The 16265-nt window shown below is 41.3% G+C and overlaps 1 protein-coding gene across 11 annotated transcripts in view; it reads right to left on the bottom strand.

The window, feature by feature from the left end:
• The window catches only part of LOC131252797 (transcription initiation factor TFIID subunit 12b), a 41268-nt gene extending 35682 nt beyond the window's left edge, over positions 1-5586 (bottom strand). For 3 of the 11 annotated variants that reach the window (XM_058253508.1, XM_058253507.1, XM_058253509.1), the window contains exons 1-2: positions 4838-5586; positions 3805-4017 (exon numbers count right to left, since the gene is read on the bottom strand). In XM_058253508.1, coding sequence (XP_058109491.1) covers positions 3805-4017; positions 4838-5485 — 861 coding nt within the window. In that variant the 5' untranslated portion in view covers positions 5486-5586. The remainder of the gene's footprint in view (positions 1-3804; positions 4018-4837) is intronic. The other 8 variants (XM_058253505.1, XM_058253501.1, XM_058253502.1 and 5 more) reach the window with 6 other exon arrangements.
• Positions 5587-16265: the final 10679 nt, after the last annotated feature.

Genomic DNA, 16265 nt, shown 5'->3' with positions numbered 1-16265 from the left:
ACGCGTATCAAGTGCCATACGTAGCCGAGTATCATATATGTAGAAAAGCTGTTAAGACCCATGTGACCCCACACGTCTGAGACACCTTCTCATTCGTGGAGGATTGAAACCGTGCATGGCATGTGGCCCATCCGAGCGACGAATAGCTTTGACTTGGAGAGGGATTGGATACTGACACTACCGAAGGGGACCGGCTACTGGACAGTGCTCTGTGGGCCCCACCATGATGAAAGAAAGAAAAGAAATATGTTAGAAATGGCGTTGGGTAGTGGAGAGGAAGAAGAGAGCGTTGAAGAAGAAGAAGATGAGAAATAGGGTAAGAGATTTAGGGGTATAAAAAAATGTATTTATACTACCCGACTACCCGCTCCGGGTTGGGTTGGGTTGGGTTGGGTCGGGTCGGTCCGGGTCATTTCGGTTCGGGTTATTGGATTGGATCTATCCGGATACACCATTATCCGACCCCGACCCGAAAAACGATCGGATCTAGACGGATAGACTCGATCAAACCCGATTTTGGTCATCAGTTCTGTTCGGAACGGGTCGAGTCAGGTCGGATCGGGTCCAATATGCCCACCTCTATCAACATACTTATTATTATATATATATATATATATATATATATATATATAAACTTTGTCCAATCAATGGTAGATTATATCTGAGCGATACGAATCACAACACTCCATCATAAACACCTATACCCGATGCCCTTGGGAACAAATTAAATGCGAGTAAGTAGCTAAGAGTAACTAGGTAAGCCTTAAGAGATCCTTAAGCGTTGGTAGATTATTAGGTATGACAGAGTTAGTAAAAGAATTAGACTTCACCGAGATCACACGTTAGCCTACTACAATTAAGGATACGAAGATCACATTGCACATCTATGCCGAGCGCCTCAACTCCAGTACCAGTATGATTTTCATTTTTACCCCGATAACTGCTATATTTAGGGACTCAAGGAGCATCTACGTCTCAACGTCAACAATCGCCTCATCTCCGTTAACCACTGAGTCAAGAACCCACACCTCAGCAAGTCTACCGGCCAGCTCTATAGCATGTGCCACCATCCTTGCACCGACAATCTCCACTTTACTCTTCAACACAACCATTCCTTGAGCTCATCTCCGTCGTATCCACAAGGATTGCCACAACAATTTCGACAATTACATCAACGACCTCCACCGTGGTTACAATAGCAAAGCTATCCACAGGATATTCTAGGACCACCTCAGCAGCCACATCAACAAGTTAGACCAACTGGCATCAACAGACATGTCCAAGGAGCCATGCGCCACGACCTCAAACCCATGTATACACCTGGCCACGACACCACTTTCAAACAATATAATTCAACTTTACAAGGATACATTACCACGTCGACAATCTGAGCAACTACATCAACAATGACAATAGTGGCAACATCATAAGTCTTCACGACGCTCACATCAGCCCAAGGATACATTACCACACCACCAAAGGAGGAGCAAATTTTAACACTCGGGTATAGCAATCACCATTTAAGAGAATGACAAAACTAGAAGAAACACCAACGCAAGCACCGCCAATTGCATACACTCCACAAGATTCGACGACAAACATTAGTCTAGTAAATTTCGGGGACGAAATTTTGTTAAGGGGGGTAGAATGTAACACTCCGTTTTTTTTTTTTAAAACGTTGGGTTCCACTGTTCCCTATGATGTGGCCCACTTGAACCTTGGATCAGCCTCATTTTTGGGCTAATGCCCTAACTTGATCTAGAAAAATAAATGGATGGAGTGGATTCGTCGTGTCATCCTTGTGGGGCCCAGCGTGCATATAAAAAAAAATTCAAAAAAAAACCAAAACAACAAGTGACGTGTGTCACCCCACAACCAAACCTCTTCTCCACGACTCTCTCTCTCTTTCCTTCTTATTCGCCGTACAATTGTGCACATGAACCCATCCACCATGCATGTCATCATCATGGTGGGATCCACTCCTCAATCTAAACCGCCCAATAGATCCGGACCCTCGAGTAACCCTGGCCCTTGAAATCTTTTGCCTAAAAACCTTTGATGCGGCCCACTAAAGATTCGGGTCTTCTTCGTTTTTAAGTTCACAATCTATCCTTATCTTGCAAAACTGATGAACAACTTAGATCTCTCTAACCATCACTAGTGGACCCTGCCTAGCCTAGCCATCAAAACTGAAAACTTGAGCATCCAACGCAAGTTCTTTTCAAAGCGAAAACTCGTTCCATTTTCGCAGGCACAACCTTCCTTCTCCATAATGGCTTTTAATCTCCATCGTTTCATAGCCTCAGATTCAACCTACATCTTAGTATTGGAAGACATCAACGGATACACCGAGTCGCTTCTTGTAGAAGTATGTTGAACTTCGTATAACTAGAACCGAATCAGACTGTCTACACGTAATTTCCAGCCATCATACATGGGATCTGTCACACTAAATCAGGTAGGTGATCTTCCCTGTTGAAAATTTTAGGTTAACATATAGATTGATTTGATTATTTGTTATGAATTAAATTTATCTGATCGTTGTCATTAATTGCATATTATTTTATTTGATTTCTTGGTTGCATATTGTAGAGATAATTTATTTGAATTATTATCGTGGCATGTTTAAATTACAATTATTTCCTTATTATTACATGATGAAAAATATATTTCAATTTATGGATGCTCTGCCTTAAAAGAATCATTGTATTTTTTATGGGTGCTCTGCTCAGAGTCATTCCCGAAAGGATCGGCACGGTACGGGTGCTCTGCCCAGGGTCATACCCGAAAGGATCGGCACGGGTGCTCTGCCCTGTGCGATTCCCTAAAACGATCAACACACACGGGTGCTCTGCCTTGAGTATTTACCCTAAAAGTTTATTCACCAGGTGCTCTGCCGAGGGTCATTCCCTAAAAGGATCAACACCGGTGCTCTGCCTAGGGTCATTCCCTAAAAGGATCAACACACACGGGTGTTCTACCCTGGATTGAACCAAAAAGGATTTTAGATGACTTTATTATCTTATTTTGTTATTATGAAATACAAATTGTTATTATTATCATGTAAAATGTCAATTTAATACTCTTAATTGATCTTATTTATTTTATTAAGTTGTATTGGTGTTAACATAGAGTTTTCAATTTTGGGAAGGATGTGACCCTACGAGCCGTCGTGCTCACACCCGTATAGATTATTTTGCAGGGTTTGTACATGAAGAATCAGTTGGGAAAGATTGAAGATTTTTTTTTCTTATTTATTTAGAAATTAATTAAAGTTTAATGTATATGATTATTATTATTATTATTTTATATCAATGTAATTAAATATTCAATGATTAATTTGTAGATGCTATTTAATGATAATTACTTTGACTCCTTTTAGTTATTCCGATTGCCGTAAAAATCATGAACATAATGTGGGTTGTAGTATATATTTTGTTTAAAGTCAACTCACAGTCCTGGAATTCGGATTCGGGCCTAGCCAACTTGGGTACCGAATTTCGGGGCGTGACAAAAGGTCCACCAAGGGTGATTGCTTTCAACTATTGGAGGATAAAAACAAGGTTCCCACCTTTGCTGATCTTTGAAAAAGACATGTTTATGACTAATGTGTATCATGTGTGGTCAGGAGGCAATGTTTGTGGATGCATTGCTCATTTGCGAGTGTATGTGTCTTATTCCTTCCAAAAGATAACATAGAAAAGTCCAATATAATAAATATAGAAGTATATAGTCAGGAATATACTTAGAACTAGAAGCATCTCTCCTCTTTAGTAGCACAAAACACAATATTTTTTAAAGTACCTGGGGAGAGGCCAGCGATGCCTGTTGTGGCAACTGTTGTTGCCTCATCGCCGCAGGATGGTTCATGCGTTGATGGACATATGAAAGAGGCACGTTCGCTCTGAGTTGCGTGCTCAAGCCAAGCGACATTCCAATCGGCCCTTGCAACGACTGCCCTGTAGAATTAGCAGAGTGGAATTGGGAATTTTGAACCAAGGCTGTCTTTTGCCTCTGCTGCAATGGGGGAAAAAAAATCATTAGAAAATCTTTCTTCAACACCTAATTCATGACCATGGAATATCATAAATTTCTTTGACAGTTATGTGTATCATATTCCGTAGTTATCACACAATTAAGACAGACGTATTATTACTTTCTGGCAATGACCCGGCTCCAGCCTGGTAAAACCATCATTTGGAGGGGCAAAAATCATCATGTTGGCCTAAACCAGCAGCACTTCTGTTCAGGCAAACTGTCCATCAAATAGGGACCGACCTTCCAGTGATCCAGAGATTCCAGACTGTTCGTCTAGTGGGCCCCACCCGTGGATGGTCAATGGACAAGAAAGAGAATCTACTCCTCTGAAGAATCCTAGCAATGGATCAGTGGACCTGATTACGTTGAGTACAGACTGTATGTTTTACTTTTACCCATCCCTTTGCAATCCGATAATAACATGGCCAAACAACTGGATGTATAGGATTGTCCTATGAGGGTGTCCTCCTGCAGAATTTGACCACCGTCTTTGATGCCCACCAGATGGCGAACATGGATCACTGGAATGTGGGCCACACCATCGGGGAATCCTGGACCTAGCGAAAATGTCACTAGTTCAGGCCAAGCATTTCTTTTTTTTTTCTCAAGCAAACAATTCCACCATCTAAATGAGACAGCCATCGATCAGGGAATTGTCAGAGTTCCACATATCAAATAAAAATAATACAAATAAAAGCACCCAGAATAATCTCAGGGTTAGCATTTCCATCCTAACTACAATTGACCAATCCAAAAGCTAAGATTGAGAGAGAGAGAGAGAGAAATGAAAATCAATTACCGGCGCAAGCAACTGCGACTGCATATTGAACGGAGCAGAAGCCTGCCCAGACAACATGGGAAGGTGCCCGCCCGCCTGCCCGGCCTGCCCGATCAGCCCCGACCGCGACATCCCGCCGCCCAACTGCTGCTGCTGCTGCTGCTGCTGGATGTGGACCCCACCCGAATTCCCGAAATTCATCTGCCCATAGATCCCGGCAGCCTGCTGCCTCATCGAGTACTGCGGCTGCTGCTGCTGCTGCTGCTGGATCGCATTGATCCTGGGCATTGACGTAGACCGTTGAAGGCTCTGCTGCAACTGGAAACTCGACGAAGATGTCAGATTGTGCTGTTGCTGTAGCTGCTGTAGCTGCTGTTGCTGCAGCTGCTGTTGTTGTAAGGAGGGGTTCATTTGCTGTGGTTGTTGCTGTTGTTGTTGTTGTTGCTGCTGCTGCTGCTGCTGCTGTTGCTGTTGCTGTTGTTGAGAGAGGGTGAGTTGGGGAGAGGAAATTTGGGGGAGTTCCATGGATGAAGGAGAAGGGGGAATTTGGGGGGAAGGTAGGTTAGGGTTTGTAGGATTGGACGGTTGGATGGAGTCTGTAGTGGGGTTTGGGTTGGAATTGGAAGGTTGTTGAAGCGGTTTTGGGGGAGAGGAGTTTTCCGTCGCCATCGTATATGAGAGAGAGAGAGTTCCGTGTCGGGGTTTCAAAGAAAGAGAGAGAGGGACTCGATTTTTATTGAATGGGAGAGAGATAGGGCCAGACGCGTCTGACTAAAATGATAGAAAAAGACGACTCCCGTGGGCGCATTGCTGTGGGGACAACCATTCTTTTGGGCGCGGCTTCGGTGGATCGGATCCCTGACCGTGGGGCCCATCTTCATTTATGTAGCTTACATCCACGCCTTCCATCCTTTTTAAAATATTTATTTACCATCCAACCGAAATGTTTATTTACCATCCGAAATGTTTATTTACCATCCGAAATGATTGAATCCCCACCATTAAAATCTTCTTGGGGGGCACCGAAATGTTTATTTACCATCCAACCCTTTGATGAGGTCATAATGACCTGGATGAAGGGTTCACACAAATATCAGCTTGGTCCAAAATCTTTTGTGGCCCATGAGAAGTTTTTAATGGTCAATCACCGCTGTTTCTTGTGATATGGTCCACCTGCTATTTTGATATGCTTCATTGATTTTTATCATGCCTTAAAATGATATGTAATAATACCGCATGATCTAAAGAACATACTTCATGGTTAGCCCCAATGTCATGGATCCCACCCACCTAGGTGATCATCGCAGTCGTGCCTCATAGTGGGCCCACCTTGATGCATTTGCCTGACATTCATACGGTCCACCCATCTTCATAGCTTATTTAATTGTATGATGGAGAAAATGATCAAAAAATGAATACAATAGTGATTGATCATTAAAACTTTTTTTATCGGCCACGAAAGTTTTGGATCAAGTTAATATTTGTGTCCCTTCATCCCGGTCTTTGCAACCTTATCAATAGATTGGATGGTAAATAAACATTTTAGTCACCCTCGATGAGTTTTTAATTGTGGGTATTCAATTATATGTGTTCCTTGTGATGGCGTTCAACTAGGATTTGAATTTGCTTGGTTTTTTTTCATGCGCTAAAAGGATCTATAAAAACAAATGGATAGCATAGATTTAAGGCACATACATCACAGTGGGCCCCACAGCTAGGGATCCACTAACCTCATATATCCTATTAAAGCTGTGTCCATAAGGATCGTGATTGTCAGAAATACTTTCTTACCCTAGCAGAATGTGTTGATGATACACAAGTAGTTAGAAATTAATGGGAAATGGTAAGCTTGGCATACAAGTTATTGTTGTTCAATTCGACACATGGGCACATGGACACATAAGCACGCGTGTTATTAATGGATTGAATTCAGTTAAATGTGTGCAATTAAGAATAATGTTAGGCATGCTAGAGTTGTATTCGACTCAAATCAATTAAACGCTTGTGACCCCATGCACCGAACTAACTGAATTAGGACAAGGCTTGTCAAGGTTGTTCAGGATCTAGAAGGACATAGTTAGTCATTTAGAATATAATCTTTTTGCCATGCACTCATGACTTTTTTCTTTCAGTAATGATGGTATTTTTTGGTTTTTAAGTAATGCGATGATGAACAAATAAGACTAAAAATTAAGAGTAGATCGTTGATTTTATTAATCGAGGAAGATAAGTACAATCAGTAGAAATGAATTTAGGCTAAGTAGAAAAAAATAATTATAATTACCAACGATTGCTTGCGTTGACAGAACAATCAAGGTATTTAGTATGTAGGACGTGACCGGTTTGATCCGCAAAGTAAGAACTTCGCGATCAATGAGATTCAATGACGAAGGCTGTTGAATTAATGTACTCTTAAGGTGTACTACAACAAAGGTGCTTAACAATAGTGAATATAAGCTAGACTAAGAATTTTGATCTTGCCACGGCATGGGCGTACGTAAGGGGTCATTTGGCACCATGGATTTAGGGGGATTTGAGGGGGTTTCAAATCCCCTGATTGCTTGGCACCATAAAGTAACTAGGGGTTTCAAATCCCCTCGGATAGGAGATTTGAAATCCACGGTGAGAGTTTGGATTACATATAAAATCCTTTCAAGAGTTCCATGTGTAACGTGTGTCACTAGACTATTATTCTACTGGGCACATGGCCCACCAATGATATCCTGAAACAATTAGATTATCAATTGCATCAATATAATTACTTTAATATGATGATTAACACAGTCCAAACATTGTCCATGCAGATCAATGGTTAAAAATCGTTGGTTAGTCACTCAGAAATGATCTTGTGCTTGTGGCCTATTCGAGACTTAGAATTTCATCATTTTTTAGCAAAGTATATATTTCGGCGGGCTTATTACAACCATTATGTCAAAACATTACATACATTATTAATTAGATATATTAAAGTTGATTTAGTGATTAAATTCAAACCCATGTAAATATACCATGCATAGCTACCTTGGGATTAAAGTTGATTCTCAATCCAAAGTGTCAAACACAATTAGAGCTGGGCATGTCTGACCCGATCCGCTGAATTCGACCCGATCCGACCAGATCTGACCCGATTCGAACCGAACCGACGGCCTAGATCGGTGCGGTTTGAGTAGGGTCAGTCTGATCCGACCGTTCATCAGATCGAGTTCGGTTCAATGCCAATCCGATCCGATTCGATCCGGAATCCGATCCGATCCGATCCAGTCATATAGTATGAAGTTAAAATAGATAAAAAAATAAAGGGTTGAGATTAAAATAGAGTCATTGGATGTTTGCATCATCAGTGCTTCTACTTTTTCAGATGGTATGGTCCACTTAAGCTTTGGATATGCATAAATTTTGGGTTCAACCCCTAAAATGATCTAGAAAAATGAATGGATGGTGTGGATCAACCACATGCATTCATGGTGGGCCCACGTGCATGCCAACTATACTACCGTGTGTGGCCTGGATAAATTTGAAATTAATTGCTTGTATCACACGCAAGCTACTGACAAGTGACAGGTTGAGTAGCTAGAGAGACTCCTACTGAAGTGACGTCACCAGGTTTTGTGGGACCCACCATGATGCATGTGTTGTATCCACATCGTCTATCAATTTGTAGAGATCATTTCAAGCCACGAGACAAAGAATGAGTCGGATCTAGATTTGGAGTGGACCCCACCACAAAAAACAGTGGGAAGAGTGACTCCTACCGTTGAAACCTTCCTAAGGTCCACTATGATGTTTATTTGAGATCCAACATGTACACAAGTTAAGATACACATGAAAGAAGGAAAAACACAAATTTCAGTTTGATTGAAAACTTTTGCGGGCCTTAGAAAATTTTAATGGTGGGCGTCACTCGCTCTACTGTTTTATGTGGTGGGGTTCATTTGAGCTTTGGATCTGACTCATTCTCTGGCTCCTGCCCTAAATTGATATCTCCAAATGAATGGACGGTGCAGATACAGCACATATATCATGGTGGGTCCCACAGAACTTGGTCACGTCACTTTAGTAGGGAGTCTAGGCTCTAGCCTTTAGCTACTCAACCTGTCAGTAGGCAGTAGCTAATCTGCGTCCCATGCAAGTTACACAGGACAGGTTGTTGTAGTCTTGTAGATACGTGTCGTGTGAAGACGAGCGTGTACGCACCTCGAGCTCCGAGTTGTACAAATGGCTCAAATTAGATCAAAGTTACATGGGCCCCACCATAACGTTTATTTTCCATCTAATCTGTTAATAATGTTAAAAATAACTCTGGCCTTCCAACGACGGACAAATCTCAGTGCATTGATGGTCCTGGGCACAGGTGGTTGTGTTATCATTAAATTGGAATCGTTAATCTGTGTGACCCCACCAATTTTTTACTAATCTACAAAAAAAAATTACTGAAAATAAATATCTTGATGCCCATTTTTCAGCCAGAATATCGGAAAATAAAGAGAGAAATTTTGGATGGTCCAGAATAAAAGGAGAAAAATGATTGTTAACTTGGTCGATTGATACTTCAATTTGTGTGGATTGTGGAACCTGCGCCGTCATCTAATAGGGCCCTACCTTCATCAACTTTGTGATTACTTGCACGTTGGAGTGGAAACAGATCGAGACATGTGAAATGCACAACGTTCTAGAAAGTCCTCAACGAACAGGAATTATGTCATTCCTTGTTGGAAATGTGATGGAGACGCATATACTTCTGTCCCACCAATATGGCATGCTTTCCCGGGATCCTCGTCGTTCATCGACCCCGAATAATTGACTAGTCCATTGATCAGGTGAGCCACATGAGTATGAGAAAATGGGTGGCTAAAACAAATCAACTGGTGTTTTATACTCATCATATTTACGTAGCCCGATCCGAACAGTACCCAACCCGATCCGATTCGGTTTTCCTGACCGAGTCGGACTCGGTTCAAGTCAGGCTAGCAGTGCATCGGATCGGATCGAGTTAGATGACCGGACTTGGTCCCATATCGGATCAAGTTTGGGTCAGGCCATGTAAAATCCGGACCGAGTCGAGTTGGACCCAATCCGATCCGACTCGATCCGATGCCCAACTCTAAACACAATAGAAGGATTTCAAATCGACGGGGTTTCAAATATAAGGGGTTCCGAATCTAGGGGTTCCAAACAGGTCCTGAGTTGAATATCTAAACTAATAAGCTAAAAGTATGATAAGTAGCATTATGTTATAAAGATTGAATGATTGTGTATGATGAGAGCCTGGTGCTCTTGATCGAGTATTACCTTTATAAACTTGGAAGGGGGTGGCCGAGTTGATATTTCCTTGTCGATCCCTCGAAGATGACTAGGTCGTGTCCCAACATAAATCGAATTCTTTCATGCCATTGTGATTTGACCTCCTTTTAATCTCAGATAAATCCATATTATAATTCTTCGTAGTTTTCAAAAAAGCATTGATATCTCTTAAAAGTTTTTCTTTTTGGTACATGTGTGAGACAACCTTGTCACGCTTATCCTAGATTGTGAGTTGGCATTGACAAAGTTTAAGCAGCTTGCTGCATACATTGTAGGTTACATGTGCCACTTGTGTGACGATTAAGCGTCCTTCACGCAGTGTCCCTCTCATCTCAAACACAATTATGTGCATGGCTTTGTCATACCGCTTTTAGCGGGTTACCTATCACTGAATGATGTGAATCAAAGATTCTTAAGGTACTAGAGCAATTTGCCTCTCATCATCCGTACAGTAGTGCCAACATCTCATTGGACAATGTGGATTGCACCAAGCTAGGTGTAAACACAAGTAATTCAAAATGGATCGCCCAACAATGCATATCATCTTAGATGTATCAACAACTAAAAGTTATTTGTATTGATTTATTTAGTTAACACATGTTTTGAAATTTATGGGACATAAAAATAAAAACATCACATGGTTTTATTTCAAAAAACAAGTGTCCACTGGTTAGAGGTGAGGATTGTCCAGATGGCCTAATCTTTATGTTGTAATTTAGAGTCGTTTGGATACCATCAAGTAAGTTACTTTTTCTACTTACATCAGTAGATGGGTAACTTATTTAAGACAAGTAAGTTTAGTTTACGATTAACTACAGGTAACTTTTCTACTTAAAGTTACTCAATCACTTCAGTTTAATAAATATAAACCAATATAAGCTATTTAAGGCATAAGTAACTTATTTTAAAGTAACTTAGATCCAAATGGCCCTTTAACAACAATGGATTTCATAATTTAACCAATTTATTTTGAGTTTATATATTCCACGTGTATCATTTGAAGTGCTTGTGTATCAAGCATCATATGTAGCTAGAGTATTGTACAACTCCTCATTGATCACAAATGTGGCGTACCGAGATTCCATACATACAATATATGTGGGACCTTTAATATTTGTGTGCAATCTAAATTGTCCATAAGATGTGCACCCATGTGTTTATCTAATATCCCAAAAAAACAACCTAATAAAAAAATTTTAAGTGTACCATAACACAAGAAATGAAGAAGATCAATGGTGGGGGGCACCCACCATAGAAATTTTCATATTATGTTTGTGGACCAAAATTCTTTATATGTACCTATTAGAAATGTTGGCCACGTATGACATATCTTCATCTAGCAATGCAATGATCGATTTGAACCAATTACATAACTATCAGGGTCGGGCCCACACTACAGTGGGTGTGTGTACACAATTTTATAGGGCATGAAGTTGTTGGACGTAGGCCAGTGGGGCCCACTTGTGAGCAATCACTAGTGGGTACGTCTCATGTTTTCTCCGATCTCTTCCTCTGAATTAAATATCAAATTTAAATATGAATTTGATTTTTAATAGAAGATAGGGATTTGATCGGATTATTTGGCATTATCCCAATCCCACCCAAACTCTCCTTCCTCTGTTATAAAAAGGAATGCGCTTCTCTCGTGTAAAGCATTGAGTCATATGATAAACCGAGAGTATACAGATAGATATTGTGTGCGCTATAGTCTGTCCATTTTAACTTGTCCTTGAGACGATCTGATCCATAAATCGTAATCCGGGGCCACTATATACCGTAGGATCAGAGGTGTGAATAGTTTCATCTGCTCCAGTAGTAGATAGGTGGGTCGTTGAAGCACCGTTCTTCTGCTTTGTGAGGGTTCCAAACTTCGTGTAGACCGTCAGATCTTTAGGGCTCACCTTCCGCGCTTCCCTACAGTGGTATCAGAGCGAACTCAACGGCGGATTTCCGATTTATAATTTTCATCTAAAAAGGTAAGTGACCCTTTTTTAAAAAAATTTTGGATTCATGCTTCTGGTTTTTGAAATGTATAAGATCAGTGTGCACTGTGACTCTTGATATGCAAATATGCACCGAATGGGACTACATAGATGTGCATAGATGTATACACATGAGACTGTATACATATATATGTGCATATGTGACTGTGTACATAGATGTGCATGATGTAGCCATACAGAACTATTTTTATGTATGACTGTGTACATAGATGTGCATGATGTAGACACTGCACACTGTATTTCGATAAAAATATATATATTTTATATATACATAAATAAAGGCCTTTCGAAGTGAATCTTGTATCTGTACACACATGTATATTTATACATGTATTTGTACACATGTTGGTTGTACACACATGTATATATATACAAGTTTAGCAATAATTACCATGGCTTTTGTACACATTGGCTACTGTATACATGTTCTTTTGTGCACATATTGTTATGTACACATGTTAATTTGTTGTATTGTACATATGTCAACACGTTGTTTCTGTTAACATGTAGTTTACAGCAATACGTTCCATGTTGTTATATGATGTACTATAACACGTTGGTTATATGTTGCATATTGTTGCATGATGTCCTATAACATATTGCATTGTTTCTGTTAACATGTTGTTTACAGCAACACGTTAGCATGGTGTTTACACATGTACTTTATATATGTACACATGGAAAGATATAAATTGTTCACAGTACACATGGATGGCTTACTGTACACATGTGATATAGTTGGCTGAATATAGATGTAGGCCACGTGATCTAGTGCTTACAATACACATGACTTCTCAAATACATGTAGTTTAAATGATGGTGTAGATGCTGTGCACGTATAAAGCATGCAAGAATAACACATGTAATGCAGCCTACAATATCATTAAACATATTAACTACAAGCCATATGTTAACGTGTGAGGAGGGCTGACGTGTTGTACTATAACTAAAATATATACATCATCATATGATTGTACGTGGAAGGTTTCCATTTAAGAAGGATGGAATGGTGGGGTCCGCTAATGATTTTATCTTGGGGATCCGCTCTGTTCATTATTTTCTCTGTATCATCTCATGATATAGGGTTAAAAATGAGGCAGATTCACTATTCTGGTGGACCATACCACATGAGTATATGTTAAAGTACTTTAACATGCAATACATGTATATATTCTAACGTGTTAAAATACAATACGTCAGCCTACAAGATGTTCATCATACGTCAGTCTACATGTATACATCACACGTTTCCTACGTGTTGTACGTCAGCTTACATGTTGCTGTACACGTTGCTATTATAAATCCAACACGTTTAATGGTACACATCTGATATATACATTTGTTGAATAATGATATGTACATTTCCCGTGTGAAGCAGATGGCATATGTGTGAAATAAATTCAAAAATCAGCTCGTGGCATACATGCCTCCCTGTTGCGTGAAGCAGATAGGCTGAAGTACATCTCACGTGATTAGCTAACGTGCACCGCGGACCTAGCGGACACCCAGAAGTGGGATCTGACACCGACTAAATGCACCCCACCCATGCCAGGACCAAATCTGGCGCTTGTAAATAAATTGAGATTCCAGGCTATCCGACCATCGGATCTCTTCCATATTTACCGTGGAGGTCTAATGGATTTTCCTACACCCGTCCACCAACTCTGCGACCCAAACATGGGTCGGTGACCCTCGATCAAAAAACGAACCCGTACGACCAAATCCCAAGTCCGATCGTCTCCAAATTTTGCATGGCCCTTTATCGGGCCATGAAGCACCTATCCTAGAAATTTCATAGCCAGAGGACCGCCAGAATCACTCCAATCACCAGAATGGGCCCCTAAGGGCCGTTTAAAGATCAAAATCATTGACTCAGACCCCACAATCGTCCATCCGTTTGTTCCCAAATTTTATACGGGCCCTAATCGGGCCATAGGGCACCTACCCACCAAATTTGGTGGCCAAAGGAGTGTTAGGGCCACTCCAACTCTAAAAGGGAGACCTAGTAGGTTATTTTGAGAATTTGAGGGAACTTAGGGCCAAAAGGAATAAACCCTATCTCTCATAACTCTCTCTCTCCCACTTGCTACAACCACCAAGAGAGAAGGAGAGTGAAGGAGAGTAAAGAGGAGAAAGAGAGAAGAAAGAGATCCAAGGTGGACCTTAGATCAAGGTGCGGTCCCAAGTGAGCCAACCCCTCCATCTCCTTGCCTCTCTTACAAGGAGAAACTCTCCCCCTTGTCTTCAACAACCGACCGTGGATTGCCTGGGTAAGGTTTTCACCCATTCTTCTTGAAATCCAAGTAGAAATGTGGGTTTGTCTTGGAATTCTAACATGCAAGAGCTTGTTTTAGGATTTCCGGCCGATCGACCCGGAAGCCCTCGTTCCTAGGGCGTTTTCCAAATCTCCATCGAGCCATAGGTGCGGACTATTACTCCTAGGTGGCTTAGCACCAATTTCGATATGAGTTTAATGATTATGATTGCTTGGTTGATGCATTTAGAGAGTATAGAGAAAACCTAGGAATTTATGTCTATTCGAATGGTATGGAATTGTAATGTTTTAATTGATTTCCTTACATGATGCTATTCTTGCTTCTTACATGACTTGTTGAAATTTGATGATCGCTTGTTGATGACTTGTTGGATTACTCATATGATGATGCCCTATAATATGCGTGCCTTATTAATTTCTATGTAATTGTTTCTGTGAGTTGTAGGAAGTGAGCAACTTCCTCACCAACACACACAACACACATGCACCATTGCTCATAAATTGTGTCAGCTTGTTTATTAGACGAATTTGAATTATATGATTGAGGTGTGAGAACATGATTATGATTTTTGCTAATTGATAGCTCTGTCCGTTGACGTGTGGTGAACTATCATCCAAACCCTAGGGTTGGTCAAGAAAACAAGGAGAGTTAAGGCGGTCTCGTTGGTAGGATCGCCTTGAGGCCAAACCCATGGATTTGGACGAGTGCGTGTGGGCGATAGTAGTTAGACTACATGGGTTGATTGCACCCGATGTCGTTCCACCATGCCCTTACAGGCTCGTGCGGTCTAGCCTATTGTCTGACTAACCTTGATTGTTAACCTGTTTGCTCACACTTGTATGGAACCTAGAACACCCTACAACCGTTGTAGCTCATCAATAACCCACTTGAAATTGGTCCACAGCCTCGTGAGCCGGGCATGGTGGAATGGGACACTGTGTCCGAGCTGTCGGCCTACGGTGGGGTACTGCGCCTCCTCGTAGTGACCGCGAGCGATCCCTTTCTCTTGGCACTCCTCATGTGCTTGAAGTTGGGAATGAGGAATCCGATGGGATCACGGACCGTGGGGTCTCAGCCTCACGCATTGGGGGGTCTTGGCCTCGCAATCAGTTAGGGCATGATATGTGTGGTGTACCAGATTCCCAAATCTGTTGGATGAATGGACCTAACTAATCACACGACTAACACGATCATTGCATCGCACTAGTTAGGGTGGCGACTCGACAGTCGAGGTCGCACTAAGGGAGTGTTGGCATTGACGATCGTTAGATGATGTCGTACGAGAGAGTGTTGTGGTGAGGGCATGCATCATTTTCACATTGTTACACATACGCATTAATAAGATTACATAGACTTACGTGAATGTCGCTTTTCATTAAGATCCTATTAAAATTGATGCTGTGATAACTTAAGATTAATAGCACCACGAGTTGATCACTCACTCCCACTGGGACGATGTTTTAAAACACCAACCGACCCTATCATAGATGCAAGTGACTCGGGATTGGAGGAGCTCGGCGAGGCGTGCTCGGACGAGGAGGACGAGCCGTCATACTTCCACCGATGGAGGCTCGCCGCCCGCTGAGGGGCGGGATTGGATGGTTGGGCAATGGGCGCACTATTCTTTTGGACACATTATTCTTTTGTTGTTTGGGTTAGGCGACGCCTTGTGCGACCCATTTATATTTTGACTGTATATATATATATGTCGATCTCTTTCATTTCAGCAATCTTGCGTGTTCATGTTTCATGTTCAGAGAATTTCAGGCTACTTTAAACCTGATTAAACGCATATAAATGAAAAATAAAGGTGACTCTCGGGAACTCGGGAGTTGAGCGGATGCGCGACCCCGATTTTCGGGCGTTACA

This window comes from Magnolia sinica, chromosome 8 (genome assembly GCF_029962835.1).
Source record: "Magnolia sinica isolate HGM2019 chromosome 8, MsV1, whole genome shotgun sequence".
Taxonomy (NCBI): domain Eukaryota; kingdom Viridiplantae; phylum Streptophyta; class Magnoliopsida; order Magnoliales; family Magnoliaceae; genus Magnolia; species Magnolia sinica.
This window is presented reverse-complemented; position numbering and strand designations above follow the sequence as displayed.